The sequence below is a fragment of the Pyrus communis genome, chromosome 15 (genome assembly GCF_963583255.1).
Source record: "Pyrus communis chromosome 15, drPyrComm1.1, whole genome shotgun sequence".
In the NCBI taxonomy this organism is placed as follows: domain Eukaryota; kingdom Viridiplantae; phylum Streptophyta; class Magnoliopsida; order Rosales; family Rosaceae; genus Pyrus; species Pyrus communis.
In genome coordinates, this window is record NC_084817.1 from 23701604 (window position 1) to 23716837 (window position 15234).

The 15234-nt window shown below is 36.5% G+C and overlaps 2 protein-coding genes across 2 annotated transcripts; one reads left to right on the forward strand and one right to left on the reverse strand.

Moving 5' to 3' along the window:
* Positions 1-5950: 5950 nt before the first annotated feature.
* Positions 5951-8804, forward strand: LOC137717572 (ras-related protein RABA2a-like). Its single transcript, XM_068456981.1, has 2 exons — positions 5951-6208; positions 7949-8804. The coding sequence occupies exons 1-2, from the start codon at positions 6044-6046 to the stop codon at positions 8432-8434; spliced, it is 651 nt and encodes a 216-aa protein (XP_068313082.1). The 5' UTR covers positions 5951-6043; the 3' UTR covers positions 8435-8804.
* Positions 8805-9953: 1149 nt separating this feature from the next.
* LOC137717655 (ras-related protein RABD1-like) lies at positions 9954-13548 on the reverse strand. The gene is made up of 8 exons (XM_068457079.1): positions 13378-13548; positions 13171-13243; positions 12978-13025; positions 12785-12832; positions 12174-12245; positions 11130-11285; positions 10323-10426; positions 9954-10191 (listed from the first exon to the last, which is right to left on the reverse strand). Exons 1-8 carry the CDS (start codon positions 13389-13391, stop codon positions 10101-10103), a joined length of 606 nt encoding a protein of 201 aa, XP_068313180.1. The 5' UTR covers positions 13392-13548; the 3' UTR covers positions 9954-10100.
* Positions 13549-15234: the final 1686 nt, after the last annotated feature.

A 15234-nucleotide genomic window follows, 5' to 3' on the forward strand; every position in this document is an offset into this window, starting at 1 on the left:
ACAGTTATCAACATACTAACCCCCAGGTTTTATGAAAACACATATATTATGATAAACATAGGTTTTCCGAAACCTAGCATGTCGTGCAATATCTCAAATTATAACTTGTATATATAATAATCACTAGTGAATGTCCGATATAACTCTCCAGGCCCCATGCCGGCTCCCCGTCTCTGAGCAGACAATCATAGGAAAATACACTTCAGGCCCCATGCCGGCTCCTTGTCCCTGTGCTAAATAGCTAGAGGAAACACACTCCAGGCCCTATGCCAACACCAAACCATCGCCCGGGACGGACCGGATCTATCCCTACGTCCCGTAGCGAAAAGGACCACTAGGTAAGTACAAAACCAGTGAACATACATATATTGAAAATCAACTTCATAGTATAAAGTCATCCATCATCTATACTATAAAGAGGTGTTCTAAACATGTTCTAAATATCATATCGTCATCCATCAGATATTCTATAAGAACATGGGTTATAGGAAAAATAGTAATAATTCAAACTAGCCTCAGTAAGCATGTTATCTCATAAAACGTTCCATAAAACATAATCATCAAATCATGCTTCTCATGTATGCATTTATACTATCAAAACATTCATTTTTAGAAGGGGTCCACTCACAGTACTTTGCTGTCGAACAGCCACGCCATCTAGCGAAGAAGGAAACGCCACAGATAAACGCCTCTAAGCACATAAATGGTACATTTAGTCAAACTCTACTCAAACGACTGAATTTGGGAAAACAGACATCGGAAACGGGTTCAGGACTTCGAAATTAGCCTAGGAGGTGTCCCGCACGAAAACCCAAAAAGTCAACGGTCAAGTCAACGTTGACCGTTGATCGGTCAAAGTCAAAGTCAACGCTGACCGTTGATCGGGTCCCGGTTAGCAAGTCAAACGAGTCTGGGCTTGGATCCGGATTGGGTTAAAGGGTTTGGACTTGGGTTTGGGCCTAAAGGGTTTGGGTCTAATGGGTTTTAAGGTTAACGGGCCAGAGGCCCTAAAAGAAACGACCCAAAGACCTTTAAATTAACAAAACAAAAATAAATAAATAAAAAGGTTGGGTTGGGCTACCCAGGGTTTTGGGCTTGGCAGGAAAGGTCCAAAGGCCTTGGGTTTGGTGGTTCATCGGATTCTAAGGAAGGAGAAGGCCGGATTTCGGCCGGAGAATTCCCAAGCTCTAATGGAGCTCAAAACTCAACCAAAACATGTCATTCAATATACCAAATTGAAGCCCCGAAGGTAAGGAATCGAAATATACCCTTGGTTCCCGTCATCGTGGCCGGAGTTGGCCAGAAAACAGCCTGGAAGCCAAGGGTGTCCGTCGGAAACTGGGTGAGATTCAAATGAGTATAACTTCTTCAATACTCAATGAAATTGGGTGAAAAACTCGCCGTGGTTTGGCCGGAAATTGCCTCGAAAGGGGCGGTGCTCGCCGAAAAACTGGGGAAATGTCTCCGAGGTGGTTTCTTCATGGTTTGACGTCCAAAACACAACCACGGGGTTAGAAAAGAACTATAGGGATGAAAAGAGAAGCATTTGGAGTGTTTTGAGGCTTACCTAAAACGGAAGGACGAGGAACTCGTTCGAGTTTCTCTGTGTTCCACATAGACGAAGAAGGAGAAAGAGCTAACGTGGTGATGATGGTGATGTTGTCGTCGTTGATGAGGTGTGGGCACATGTGTGTGTGTGTGTGTGTGTGCGCGTTCTTGTTGGAGAAAAGAGCACTGAGAGGGGGGATGGAGAGATCACAGAGGAAGAAAGAGATAAGAGAAAACTGAGAGATAAGAGAAACTTTTTAGAAGAAATAAAAGAAAGGGAAAGAGAAAGGGAACCGGGGAACAAAACAGGGGCTGGGCCCCTTGGGCTCACCAATTAAGACTCAAAAACAATTTTAAAAAGGAAAGTATCCCCCAAACTTAGTGAAAATACAAAAATACCCATTTTCTTCCGTAAATCCCGGGACGGGTTGTTACAAGACATGCCGCAAACTTTAATAGAAAAAGGGAAAGACGAGGTAAAGATCTCTTGGAAGATTATTTTATTGCCAACATCATATTCCCTGATCATGTTTTTAGACGTCGTTTTAGAATGCAACGAAGTTTGTTCGATAAAATCATAAGTGTTATTTGCAACCATGATTCATACTTTGTGCAAAAAGAGGATGATTTTCATGTTCTAGGTATTTTTCCTGAGCAAAAAATTACGGCTGCCTTGCGAATGCTTGCATATGGAGCATCTGCAGATCGAGTGGATGAGATCGTGAGAATGGAAAAAACAATTGTTCTGGAGTCCCTGATGTGGTTTTACTTTGCAATTAAAACACTCTATACCAATAAGTACCTCCGGAAACCACGCCAAGGGACATGCTAAGGCTTCTGAGGAAGGATGAGATGCGAGGCTTCCCTGACATGATTGGAAGCATTGATTGCATGCATTGGACTTGGAAAAACTATCCAAGTGCGTGGCAAGGAGCTTATGGCAACAGAAAATGAGCCAAAAGTATCATTTTGGAAGCGATGGCTTCATTTGATACATGGATTTGACATGTTTTTTTTTGGTGTTCCAAGAGCTCAGAATGACCTAAATGTCCTTGCCCAACTACCTTGAAGACCTCGACTAAATGTCATTTGATACATGGTTGAGTTTTTTCCAATGACCTTGAATACCTTAACTACTTCTGGCGTCTTTTCCATGTACATCGCAAAACACTTTCATAATTTTACTCCACATTTCTCGTTTATCCATCTCATTACACGTAATCAGGTCATGAATAGTGTGAACCCAACATTCACACAAAGTAAGATCTTCGATGACTTCCACATAGTCATTTTTTTCTCTAAAAAATTATATGAAAGCTTTGGTAAAAATTGTTGAAAATATTGAAATGTGATGTAAGGTGGACTATGAGGGTTAGGTATTTATAGGAAAAAAAAAATTTAAAAATTTCTGTATTTTTTAACAATTTTTAATTAATTTTTTATCAAATTTAATTTAGGTAATTAATATGGACTATTGGATTTGAAAAAGATTCAAATCCAATAGCCTATACCTTGACACATGGCCAACAGTCATAATTCCGACTGTTGTGCCTTTTTTTTTTTTTTTTTTTTAATTTCTGGTAGAAAATTGTGGACCATTGATCTCTGGATCAGACGATCCAAATCAATTTCAAATTCAAATTTTTTTTACTATTGAAAATCCAACGGTCTAGAAAACTAGCCGTTGGAAATCCAACGACCTAAAAACGAACACGTGGCTTCCCATTTGATCATCTCAGTGCACTTGCATTGACGGGCCACCCCCACTTTTTGTTGTTGGGACACGTGACCACACGTGCGTGTATTGCATGCGTCTGGCGCAAAAAAAAAAAAATTCAAATGCCCTCCGATGCCACGTGGGGTCAGCATGGTGTCAAATGGGCCGATCCATGGCTCTGTTGATTCTGGGCTGGCATGGAGACTAGCTTGGGTTAGGTGCCAACCTATTTGCTGGGCTGGACTGGAGTGGATTGGCTAGGTGCCTAGCCAATAACTTAGATGGGTGCCGACCTAAAAAGCCCCCGGTGGAACTACTCTAAAAGGATCCCCTCAATTGAAAAACTTAAAAAGAAAAAGAGAAAGTTGTTGTTACAAAACTGCAAAGAGTTAGCAGGCATATTAAATGTTGTGCCGTTTTGTTCAGAAAAAGCAATGTCGTTGGATTTACATGTATTAAAACTTCCTCTCTCAATATTACTTCCACTTGATGCTTCGGAATTCGAATCAACGTCTCATTGATGGTTGCCTTTTTATTTTTGATATCATTTTCTAACATGAACACAGAGTATTTAGACGAAGGGTTAGAGAAATGCCACAAGAAAAAAAAGATGTTGGAAAACAACTAAATCTTTATTTTAAAGAGCTAAATTTGTCATTTAGTATTACGATCGAGTAACATTCCTATTCACTTGAAAGTGAGAGGTTTTAGATTCGAATCTAGTCAAAGGCCAATTTGAACTATATTATTGCTAACTCATTGTGGAGCTTAGGTCATTGCAAGTGACCCTGAGCAAGGAGAAAAGTATAGATATAATAATATATAAAAAATAGGGGTGTACTATCCACACACCCATTTTTACTTATTCCATACCCCTTGTTAATTTCTGTCTTTTGATCTTTTTCATTTCATCTGATTTGATGACTGAAAATCAGAAAGGTGTGTGAGAAATAAAAAAAATGTGTGTGAATAGCACACCCCAAAGAATATTGTTTCAAAAAATAAATATTTTAAAAACTAAGTGGGTTGAACTTGAATTGTTAATAATAAAATATTAAAATTTATTAAAATTTTTTTTTTGAACAAATGATATTATTCATACTAGGGGAGATGGGTGATCTTGGCCTCACAATTGGTTAACAATAACGTGATTCAAATTCACTTTTGGTAAGAATCGTACCTAAAACCTATCACTTTTAAATTCGTCTTTGGGTGATGTGTCATGTTATGAATCGTTGAATTATGACGGAAATTTAGAGAAATACGGGTAAATGTGCAAAAACTAAATATAGAAACTTGGGAACCTTAAAAGGGTACCCTTCAAGTAAAAACATAAAAAGGAAAAGAAAAAGTTGTTGATACAGCTGCAAAGAGTTAACGAGGCATATGAAATTTTGTACCGTTTTGTTCTGAGAAAGCTAGCAATGGCAGGATCCTTCCCCTCTTTCATGTCCCTCCTAGTTTTCTCTACTTGTCAAGGAAAGAGATCTTATTCGGATCTCTTCCGTTAATATCATCAGATCAAGTGATCTGGACTTTCCAAATTTCATTAAACGGTTAAAAATTATCACAACTTTTAGAAGATCAAAACAAGTGGATCATTGGATGAAATTTGGAAGACAATGATTAAAACCCGGATCACTTGATCCAATGACATTGGTGGAAGAAATCCGGATGGGATCTCTTTCCCTTTGTCAAGCACTCCATTTTACTGCTATGCCAGGTGCATCTTCAACTGTCTTTAATTTAGGTGTCGTTGGATTTGCATATATTGCTTTCGAAATCAATATTATAACTTCTCGTTGATGGTCGCCTTTTTATCCTTGATGTCGTTATCTGATATGGACACGGAGTATTTAGATGGAGTGTAGAGAAAACGCCACAAATAAAAGGAGATGTTGTAAAACAACTAAAACTTTATTTTAAAGAGAGAAATTTTAAAAAAATCATCTTCAAGAAATTATTGTAAAAAATTCGCTATTATAGCAAAATGACCAGCTACACTTTAAATTTAGAGAATTATTGTTTACTTGTTAAATATTAAAAAAAAAAAGACTTGTGGACAGTGTTTGAAATTTCTTCTAAAAATTAGAGAAAGATATGTAAAGCGGGGTGAAGATATTGGATAAGCTGTTAAATGTCGTTTAATTAACAGATTTCCGGCTGATTGGTTAATTATCGACAAATTTTCATATGACATTCCCTAAAATTTCATTTTAAATTTTCATGTTTTAAGCAAATTTCTATCATTTCCACCTAAGACCATCGATATCGATATATCCATCGACATTTTCACAAATTTGTATATCGAATTCGATATTTTCACCGACTCCGATATTTTAAACACTAAGTGTGATCCCTGAGTAAGAAGATTATAGATAACATAGAACAATATTTAAAAAATGAATGGATTGAATTTGAATTATTAATAATAAAATATTTAAAATTTATTAAAATAGAAAGTTTAAACAAAGTATTTAGATTACTTGATAGTTTAAGAAAAAAAATTAAATTTTTTTTTTATAATTTTGTTTTCTTTTCTACCATTTCTTATTTCCAATATAACAACAAACCATTAAATATTCAAGGCTATATCAGTCAAAAGACCGGGGACATTTTGGACCTGCACAAAATGCCAACCAAACCCACGTCAGCGCTTTGATTTTCTGTCCGTTTCCACACATCTGGTGCTGCTGCTGCTGCTTCTTCGCTCGTCGGTTTTTTTTCGCACTCATAATTTCGAACGAAATTACAAAGAAGGCAAAAAACGAGAGAGATATGGCGAGAAGGCCGGACGATGAATATGATTACTTATTCAAAGTGGTACTAATCGGCGATTCTGGCGTTGGGAAATCGAACCTCCTCTCCCGATTTACTCGCAACGAGTTCTGTTTGGAGTCTAAGTCCACCATTGGCGTCGAATTTGCCACCCGGACTCTCCAGGTTCACCACCTCTCTCTCTCTCTCTCTTGCATATATATATATATATATATATATATATATAAAGATTACACACACCCAATTGTGTTTGTACTTGTTACTGGACCGGAATTGATCTCATTTATTATGCTTGTTCATAATTTTTTTCGGTCAATTTGGATCTTTTTTTTTTTTTTTTTTTTTTGAGAAATGCATAATTGAACCGGGATTTGGATCGGTTTCCAATTTTTATAATGCAAAATTGTTCCAGATCTGCTATTTTTCTTGGTTCCAGAATGGGGTTTGTTGAATTCTTGAGAACCGATTCAATTGGGTTTGTTCTTCACTCCCATAGAGTACCCGAATTTGGGATCTGATTACTTTTTTTTTTTCCGAACACAAGCATTTCTTAAAAAAGTTTTAAAAATTAAGAAATGATACCTCGTGGGATTAGATGGATAGTTGCCAAATCCTTTTGCCTACAAGAGAAATCCAAATTTGGTAACTAGATACTAAAATCATCCCCGGCCATCTGGAAGGCATGGTTGGATTAAGGGGTTTGCTCTTGCTTGCCCACCTTAGACATTCTCTTTGCCTTAAGATCCCAGGGAACTCATGTGAGGGGTTGGTCACAGCTTCCCAAGTTAGTTTCTTGGTTTTTTGTGGTGTTATAAATTAGACAAATTGGAAATCATTTGGCCATTTGATAACCATCATTGTCATTCGGCTTTTTAGCCAAAATAATCCATAAGATTTTCATAACACATAACTTTGGTCCATGAGATTTAAAATCAATAGAAGTGGTCTATGTGATTGTCCGCCATTCATTATTTTGGTCATTCAATTAAAAAAACTCCGTTAAGTGGTCCTTGAGCTTTTTAACGGAATGACCAAAATGATGGATGATGGACAATCTCAGGGACCAAAGTTATGTGTTAAGGCAAATCTCAAGAACCAAAATTATGTATTTGGCAAATCTCAGGGACCAAAGTTATGTGCGGAGTTTTTTAACGGAATGACCAAAATAATGGATGGTGAACAATCTCAGGAACCACTTCTATTGATTTTAAATCTCAGAGACCAAAGTTATGTGTTATGCAAATCTCAGGGACCAAAGTTATGTGCGGAGTTTTTTAACGGAATGACCAAAATAATGGATGGTGAACAATCTCAGGAACCACTTCTATTGATTTTAAATCTCAGAGACCAAAGTTATGTGTTATGCAAATCTCAAGGACCATTTTGACTAAAAATCCTTATCATTTCAATTTATCAGATCCATTGTGTTTGTATGCACAAGTTTGATGACTAACAGGTTCCAATTTGGCTAATTTTACCATAAATGATCCATGAAATGAACCTAAGAAATGGACCACGAGTTGAGGTGGCCAGAGGTTTGATGTCCTCATTTTTTCAATGATGTGGATGTCTGTCGGTCCTTCCTTATATGTGGGTATGTATTAAACAGATTCACTTATAAGTTGCTCGAGTTGCTTGTGTTGGTGATTCCCCTTCTTACATTTTCCCAACTTTTAACTCATGTTAAGAATTATGTCTGTGCTTGCTGAGCTTGCTGAATATTTTGAGCCAAGTTGTCCAAAGTTAGGATTGGTCAGGTTTGTACAAGCAAAGTCTCACCTCTATCATCCACCACCTCATTGCCATTAGATCACATTTATGACCTCCCGCAGTCAACAAGACAATACTTGCTTACACTTGAGTGGGTGAATTGTGTTGTTTAAGACCTCCTCTTGATTTTATCAGGTTGAGGGGAGAACTGTGAAAGCTCAGATATGGGACACAGCAGGACAGGAGCGATATAGAGCAATTACTAGCGCCTACTATAGAGGCGCCCTTGGAGCTTTACTTGTCTATGATGTAACCAAACCAACAACATTTGAGAACGTAAGCAGGTGGCTGAAGGAATTGAGAGACCATGCTGACGCAAACATTGTGATCATGATGATCGGGAACAAGACTGATCTGAAGCATCTACGTGCAGTTGCCACTGAAGATGCCCAGGGTTATGCCGAAAGGGAAGGCCTTTCATTCATTGAAACGTCTGCTCTTGAAGCAATCAACGTGGAGAAGGCTTTCCAGACAATTCTGGCAGAGATATACCGGATTATTAGTAAGAAGTCTCTCTCATCAGGTGACCCAACACCTGCAAGCGTCAAAGAAGGGAAGACTATTGCAGTCACAGGAGGATCAGAGGTCAATACAAAGAAGACTTGCTGTTCTTCAACCTGAGGTTGATCAAAATGAGTTTGTCTTTTCATATTCCTTTCTGTCGTGGGTTATTATTTTCAACTTATTTTTGTTTATTCCTATGTCGAACTATAATTTATTTGTTCGTTGCCCGGGTTTTTCCTGTAAGAGGCATATTTATTGTAGAAATACTTAACAGGTCACACCCAAAATTATCATTTTCTACCTATTTACAGGAAGCTTGCATTCGATATTTCGAACTATTGCTATTAGAAACCGTAGCAAGACGTTCTTTGAGGGAGTCATGGAGTATAGGCAAGGCTATGTCCATACTCTAGCTCCGTAGTCATGACAATGATTTTTTGGGTGTGTACATTGAAACGAAAAATAGTTTGCAGTATTCGACCTTTTTTAAGAATTGGGTGTGTACTCTAGCTCCGTAGTCATGACAATGATTTTTTGGGTGTGTACATTGAAACGAAAAATAGTTTGCACAGGCTTATGGCTCAAGTAGTTCTTGTATTCAATCATTTTCCCCAAATGTTTTGCTTTTAGAAGAAAAGTAAAATGGTACAACAAATTATTGAATTGATCTGAGATGTAATTGTTAGGTCGGTGCCATCACCGCCATGTATGTTAGGTCAATTTTCCTCTTTTTCTGAATTTTCCTCTTCCTATGGAACTCCCTCTTGAAACATTTCCAGAGACTCAAGTCCTATTTCCTCTTCTTCCGGCAGCATTTCTCCTTTGAGCGGTATTTCCTCTTCTTTTGTTTGTCGTTTTATCTTTTGTAAACAAGAGAATAACACCATACACAACCCTTTTTAGCCTATATTTAAACCTTGACAGTTTTCGTTTAATTTATTCAATTCGTTGGTAAAAATAAAAAGGTGTGCGTGCAAAAGCTAAAAAAAGTGAAAATCAACACCCTGCTTTTACCCTTCTTCATTCTTCCGTGTATCAGGGCTGACCGTGAGGGTAGGCGTGGTGCCACTGCACAAGGCACTCATACTTGACCCCTATCTATAGAGCAAAAGATGGAACGTGAAAAAACAAAATGGCATCAAACGGGCCTTTAGCATTTTCTTCCTAAATTTTGCAGCTTCTATGAGTTTTTTTACGATAGTTTTAACGAAACACTCACAGTAGCGTTCACCTTTAACAAAAAATCATATTTTTACCTTTCCCTTATACTATTAACTACACCTTTAGTTGTCATTTTTCATTCAAACTAAAGTTTTTTTTTTAACGTTTTGGGAATTTTAACGATTCCTTTTTTTGGGAGTTTTAATGATATAATCCCGATACTGTTCACTTTTAACGAAAAACCATATTTTTACGTTTACCTAGTACTATTCATTACACCTTTATTTGTCATTTTTCATTAAAACTAAAGTTTTTTTAGAATTTTCGTTCGTTTTCCTTTCTTTTTACTCAATATGTTGGACCGGAATCAGGTTCATTAATTTTTTATCAGGTTTGGATTCACTTGAGTTCAACAGTTTTCGTAATCCTGCAAATTTGTTCTTTCAATCGTGTTGGACGGCAATGCCGAAACATCTAACAGGCCTAATTCCATTTTTCCCATAGGCAAGTCTTCAAGTAGGCAATATTTTACAAGTTTATGAAAGATCCACATGACAATTCACTCAACACAGTTCCACAATTCTACGATTTTATAACAGATTTCTTACGAGGAACGGAATGGCTAACCGCAACAATTGCTGTTCTGCTGAATTGGCTGGCTCCTCATTTCAACAGTTCCGCTCGACTTGTTACCAGTTGGTTGGCTTCCCATTCTGCAAAATTTTAAAGGACAACAATTACGAAGATACGAGAGTTGATTTAGTAAGATCAATTTAGGGACGTCTATAACAAGAAAGTCTTAAGCAAGTGATTAGAGCATGAAAGAGTTGATTAGTGGTTTTACTTTTTCTTTATCTCGGCAGACATGGTTAAGAAAGCCTGCTCAACATTGATCGAGTCTTTAGCACTTGTCTCGAGGAAAGGAATCCCAAGCTCATCAGCAAAAGCCTACAGTGCATCAGTACAAGAAACAAAAATTACGCCACAGCAAGCAGTTATTAACAAATCATTGCTATTTACAGACAGCTTAATCGACAAAGATTGTATGTTCATTAATGGAAATCACTTTCTCCAACTCAACATTTTATGTGAATCGTCCTGAAAGTCATAAGGGGTATTTGACCATAAATGTCTTCCCAGAAGCTCCAATCTGTTACACCCGCTCTAATAATGATAAGCACTCGGAGGTACACTTATTATTTTCAAAGAAGAATTTATATTATAGCATTATAATACGCAATAAACATAACCAGACTTGTAACCAGACGTGGGTGAATAAACATAACCGGAATATGGATTTTTTTCCCCTCATCTGGCAGTTGAGAACTGAAGCTAAAAAACAAACGTCAAATGTCGAATGAATATCAATCCCACAGAAAAGGCAACAAATGAGATACACACACACACACACGTTATTTACAATGAAGCATATTGCAAAGCATGAATCAGACTTGAGATCTGAAGCAACAAATTAGCAACAGCATATAGATATATAAGGTAACACAGTACACGCCTACAGTTTAACAGTTCTATGGAACGAGTGATGCTTTTAGGGGACTGAGCATATCAATTGCCCAAAAGTGTGTCGTGATGAAAATCAGCTTTAAAGTAAATTGTTTAATTGTTCAGGCAACCAAACTACAATCTTTACCTTGGCAGTTTGTGTATCGACAACCTTGTTCTCAACTAAATCACATTTATTACCAACTAGAAGCTTGCACACACTGTCACTTGCATATCTGTCAATCTCATTCAGCCACTGCTTCACGTTATTGAAGCTCTCCATCTCAGTAACATCATACACAATCTGTAGCAGTTCCAAAAGAATTAAGACTTCATTTACGATAAAGAGTTAAACCACACGTTACATTATTGTGTAAAATCGAAAAGTTATGCACCGTTAATGTTGCAGAATAGCTTTTAAAAAGTCACTTTCATTAACTATTGACTTCAACATAGAAAATAAAGAAAGATAGTAAAGGTAATATTTCGCCCTTTGATTTAAAGAAAAGAAAATATATACAAAGAGGTAGTAATAATCTACATCAACATTTATCTCAGGTAACTTCATCATGCAAGTTTGATTGATTGCAGCAAATGACTGATCCGGCAGGTCCTTCACAAGGTCCATGCTATTTCACTAAACCATGTGGTCATGCAACAACACAATAGAGAAACCAAAAACGAAAGACTGAAAACTTTAAATAGGTTTTCTTTTCTAGTTTTTGGTTTTCATTTTGCTAGGCATTCCATGTGCAATTCTCCCACCTTCCTCCCACTACACTCCCTCCATGTTCTTGATTCCTCCCTCCTTCCATCGACTCTCTCTATCTCCAATGAAAATTGAAAAAAAATGGAAATTAAAAACTAAAATGAAAAGGTTATCGAACGGGCCCTTAAGCTCAGAATAATAGTAGTCTTAACATTCCACAGGGATAACTGTTATATTTTATGATGAACAAAACAACTGCAGTTACATTTGTTTTACATCATGAATGATTGCATAAGAAATCAGTAACTTGTAAGTCAAAAGCCAGTGACAAAATCATGTGCATCCATCCCAGTTAAGGGTATTGACTAGTACTTCCACTCCATGGGTCCCAAGATCTATTCTTACAATGAACTTTCCCCAACCCCGGTAACCCCCAACTCAAGGAACCAAAAAAAAATACTAAAAGCAAGCAAGCATTCTTACAATTATCCCATGTGCTCCTCGGTAGTAACTGCTTGTTATAGTCCGGAATCGCTCCTGTCCAGCAGTATCCCACTAGGTGACAGAAAAGCAGAATATGTTAACTTCCAACCAAATGTTGATCAATCAAGAAGCAAGAGAAATGGAACAGCCTATTTAGTTTTCCATGATGCATCACACCTAACATTTCCAATATATCCCCGCTGTCAACTTTGATATTTCTACTGATCTGCCCGTGTTAGACTTGATAAACTTAAAGATGTTTAAATTAGACATAGACTTAGTTAGAACTATCCTGTTATATGACACAGATGTACGTTTTGTAGTTGTTTTGGAACTAAAGTTCTGTTAAGCTTAAAGTTTTCATCATAAATGGAATGCAAATAGCCAACTCATAACGTGCATTTACATCAGAAGATTATCAAATTTCGGAGAACAGTTTTTACGAAAAACCCAACATACATACATAAATCAGATACCGCCAATTGATTCAAAACCCGTAATAGGCCCATAACTATACTTTTGATTTTTGCCAAATAAACATGAAGACTCACTGGCCCCAACAAGCAATTGCATTTAATAGAATAAAAAAAAGGAAAGCAACCGCTACTCACAATCTGCAGCTTGACCGTCTTGCCATCCAGCTCCACTGTTCTGATTTTCTGAAAATTATAAAACAAAATATCAACAAATAAGCCATAAACAACAAAGTAAATATACAAATACATGTACATATATATATATATATATATATCAGAATATATATGAGTACATATGCACCAAAGACCTACAGATGCATATACTCACAAAATCAACTCCAATGGTGCTTATGTAGCTGTCAACATAGGAATCATCCTGAGAAAAAAAATAACAAAAGGCATTAATTCGAGCAGCAATTACAGAATAATTACCCTCAAAACCCTAAAATTTATTTCCAAATTAGCACAAACAATTTTCCAAATAAGGTAGAAAAGAAAAAGTGTAAAGGAAATGAACTCACAGCGAATCTGAGAAGCAAGCAAGATTTTCCAACGGACGAGTCCCCAATTAGCAGAAGCTTGAACAAATAATCGCTAAATAAAAACCCAAAACAACAGAAGAAAACTCAAAATCCGTAAGATAATCGAGGCACGTGATAAAAAAAATTGAAAGAAAGGGAGGGAAAATTAGGGGAAGGGGAAGTTTGGGGAGAAGAAAAATGGCTTACTATTCGTTGCTCATGATTGAGCTGCAAATTGAAATCGAAAAATGTTGGGGCAAGTTTCCTTTCGGGGTTTTAAAGACACGAAGAAGGAAGAGGAGTTTTGTCTCAGTCTTTTGCTCTACTTCCTTCCCCTCCTCACTCGTCAAGGGTTTCAGACAAAGTTTTGGAACGGCGGCCCAACGACAAAGTTCATGATTTTAACTTTTGACTTTTTGTCCAAAATGTTTTTCCGGATTAACATAACTTATTACTTTAAATCTTGAGTTTTAAAATTAATATGAGTGGTTAAGATATTGTTCACTTTCAATTATTCTGATCATTCCGCAACAAATATCTGTTAAATTGAAGAAACCATTAGTACAATGTCAGAGGTTGATTTAATTACGAGCTGGTGACCGAGTGATAAAAGACAGATTAAGAGACTTCCTTAAAACTAAAAACTGAAGGTTTCGGGTTCAAAACTTGTTGCTGGTGTAGAAGCCAAACTTGTGGCTGGGAGAGGCTGAAATGCCTCTATGAGTCTTTCCGACCCCTGTAAGAAGTGAATAACCATGACTTGCCACCAGTTGTCCTCCTTTTGAAAAAAAAAATTGTAAGGGGTTGATTTGACAAAAGCACCTCAATTTAAGAGAAATTTGATCAAAATAATTGTCGGTGGACAATTTCAAAAATCATTTATATCGATTTTAAACTAAAGTACAAAGTTATGGTAATCTCTAAAGCTATTTTAAATAACAATCATTCAATTTTTTCTTTCTGTTTTTTCTTAAAGACAAATTTTCTAACTTTTGATAAATAACATTTTGAGACTCGTCTCGGGCATAAAAAAACTGAGGACCCGCTATGTTCCTCACATGAATACAGAGCCTTCGAAATCAACGAAATATGGAGCCATGAAAAGCACTCGTATTTGAACGATGACAATTATTTCTCGACTCTTTGATGTTTAATGATTGCACTTAAAGCCACAGAGAAAAGCCTAACTTTTGAGTTGTATGTGTTTGTTGATTGACTGTAGATGTGCCAAAGAATTGTAAATTTAGTGAAATTGATGATGGTAATGAAACTTACACCACAAGTTAACTAACTTATAATCAAATAATTGTGCCATGAGCGGGGCAATGACTCGTGCTTGATTATTTTCTATGCGTTGCTTGCTAGAGATTTTAATATCATCTTAGTGAATACTGAAATAATATTTGAAATTAAATCGAAAGTGGTTTTATTCAGTTGACATGGTTCATACAAGCTTAGAGACTAAGAAAGGAAAAGAAGTTGAAATAGCTTATAAACGTACATATGTGGCAAAAGAAAGCCTAAATGATCACTAAAAGAGCTAAGAACTAGTATCGCTTCCTTGCAAATAGATCTTATAGCTCAAGTTGATATCAAAAGTTTTTGGTTGAAAAGTTGAATCCTTAGAACATCTTCAAAGGGGATGTCAAATTGTTCAAATCAGCAATAATGGTAACAAATGACAGCATTAATGTTTTATAACCGAGAAGCCAAATCTAATGTGGCATGACATGTATTGACATATTTTCCCCTTGCTGCCAAATTTGACAGCATATTCAGATTTTTTTAGTTAATTATTAAATGTTTTTTTTATTAATTTTTTTATTGGTTTAAAACATTATCCTTTTGTTTCTTTTCATTCCCAATGCAAAGACAATACATATGAATTATTATTTTATGTTTAAAATTTGACATATCGGTTGAAGAGCAAAAGTTTTAAAAAATATCAAAGTGCCACATAAGCCTTCAAATTTAAATTTTAGGTTTAAAATTTGACATCTCATTTAGAGATGGTCTTACCTTTTGCGGTTGTTGTCCCTTTTATAGAGTTCAATCAACTTGATC

Bases quoted from the DNA above. Each gene is read 5' to 3' on its own strand.
- LOC137717572 (XM_068456981.1), top strand. From the start codon at position 6,044: ATGGCGAGAAGGCCGGACGATGAATATGATTACTTATTCAAAGTGGTA. The intron at 6,209-7,948 runs GTTCACCACCTC...TGATTTTATCAG, and splicing joins TTGCCACCCGGACTCTCCAG to GTTGAGGGGAGAACTGTGAA.
- LOC137717655 (XM_068457079.1), bottom strand. The intron at 10,427-11,129 runs GTAAAGATTGTA...GATGCACTGTAG, and splicing joins TCGATACACAAACTGCCAAG to GCTTTTGCTGATGAGCTTGG. The intron at 10,192-10,322 runs GTAAAACCACTA...AAAATTTTGCAG, and splicing joins TCTGCCGAGATAAAGAAAAA to AATGGGAAGCCAACCAACTG.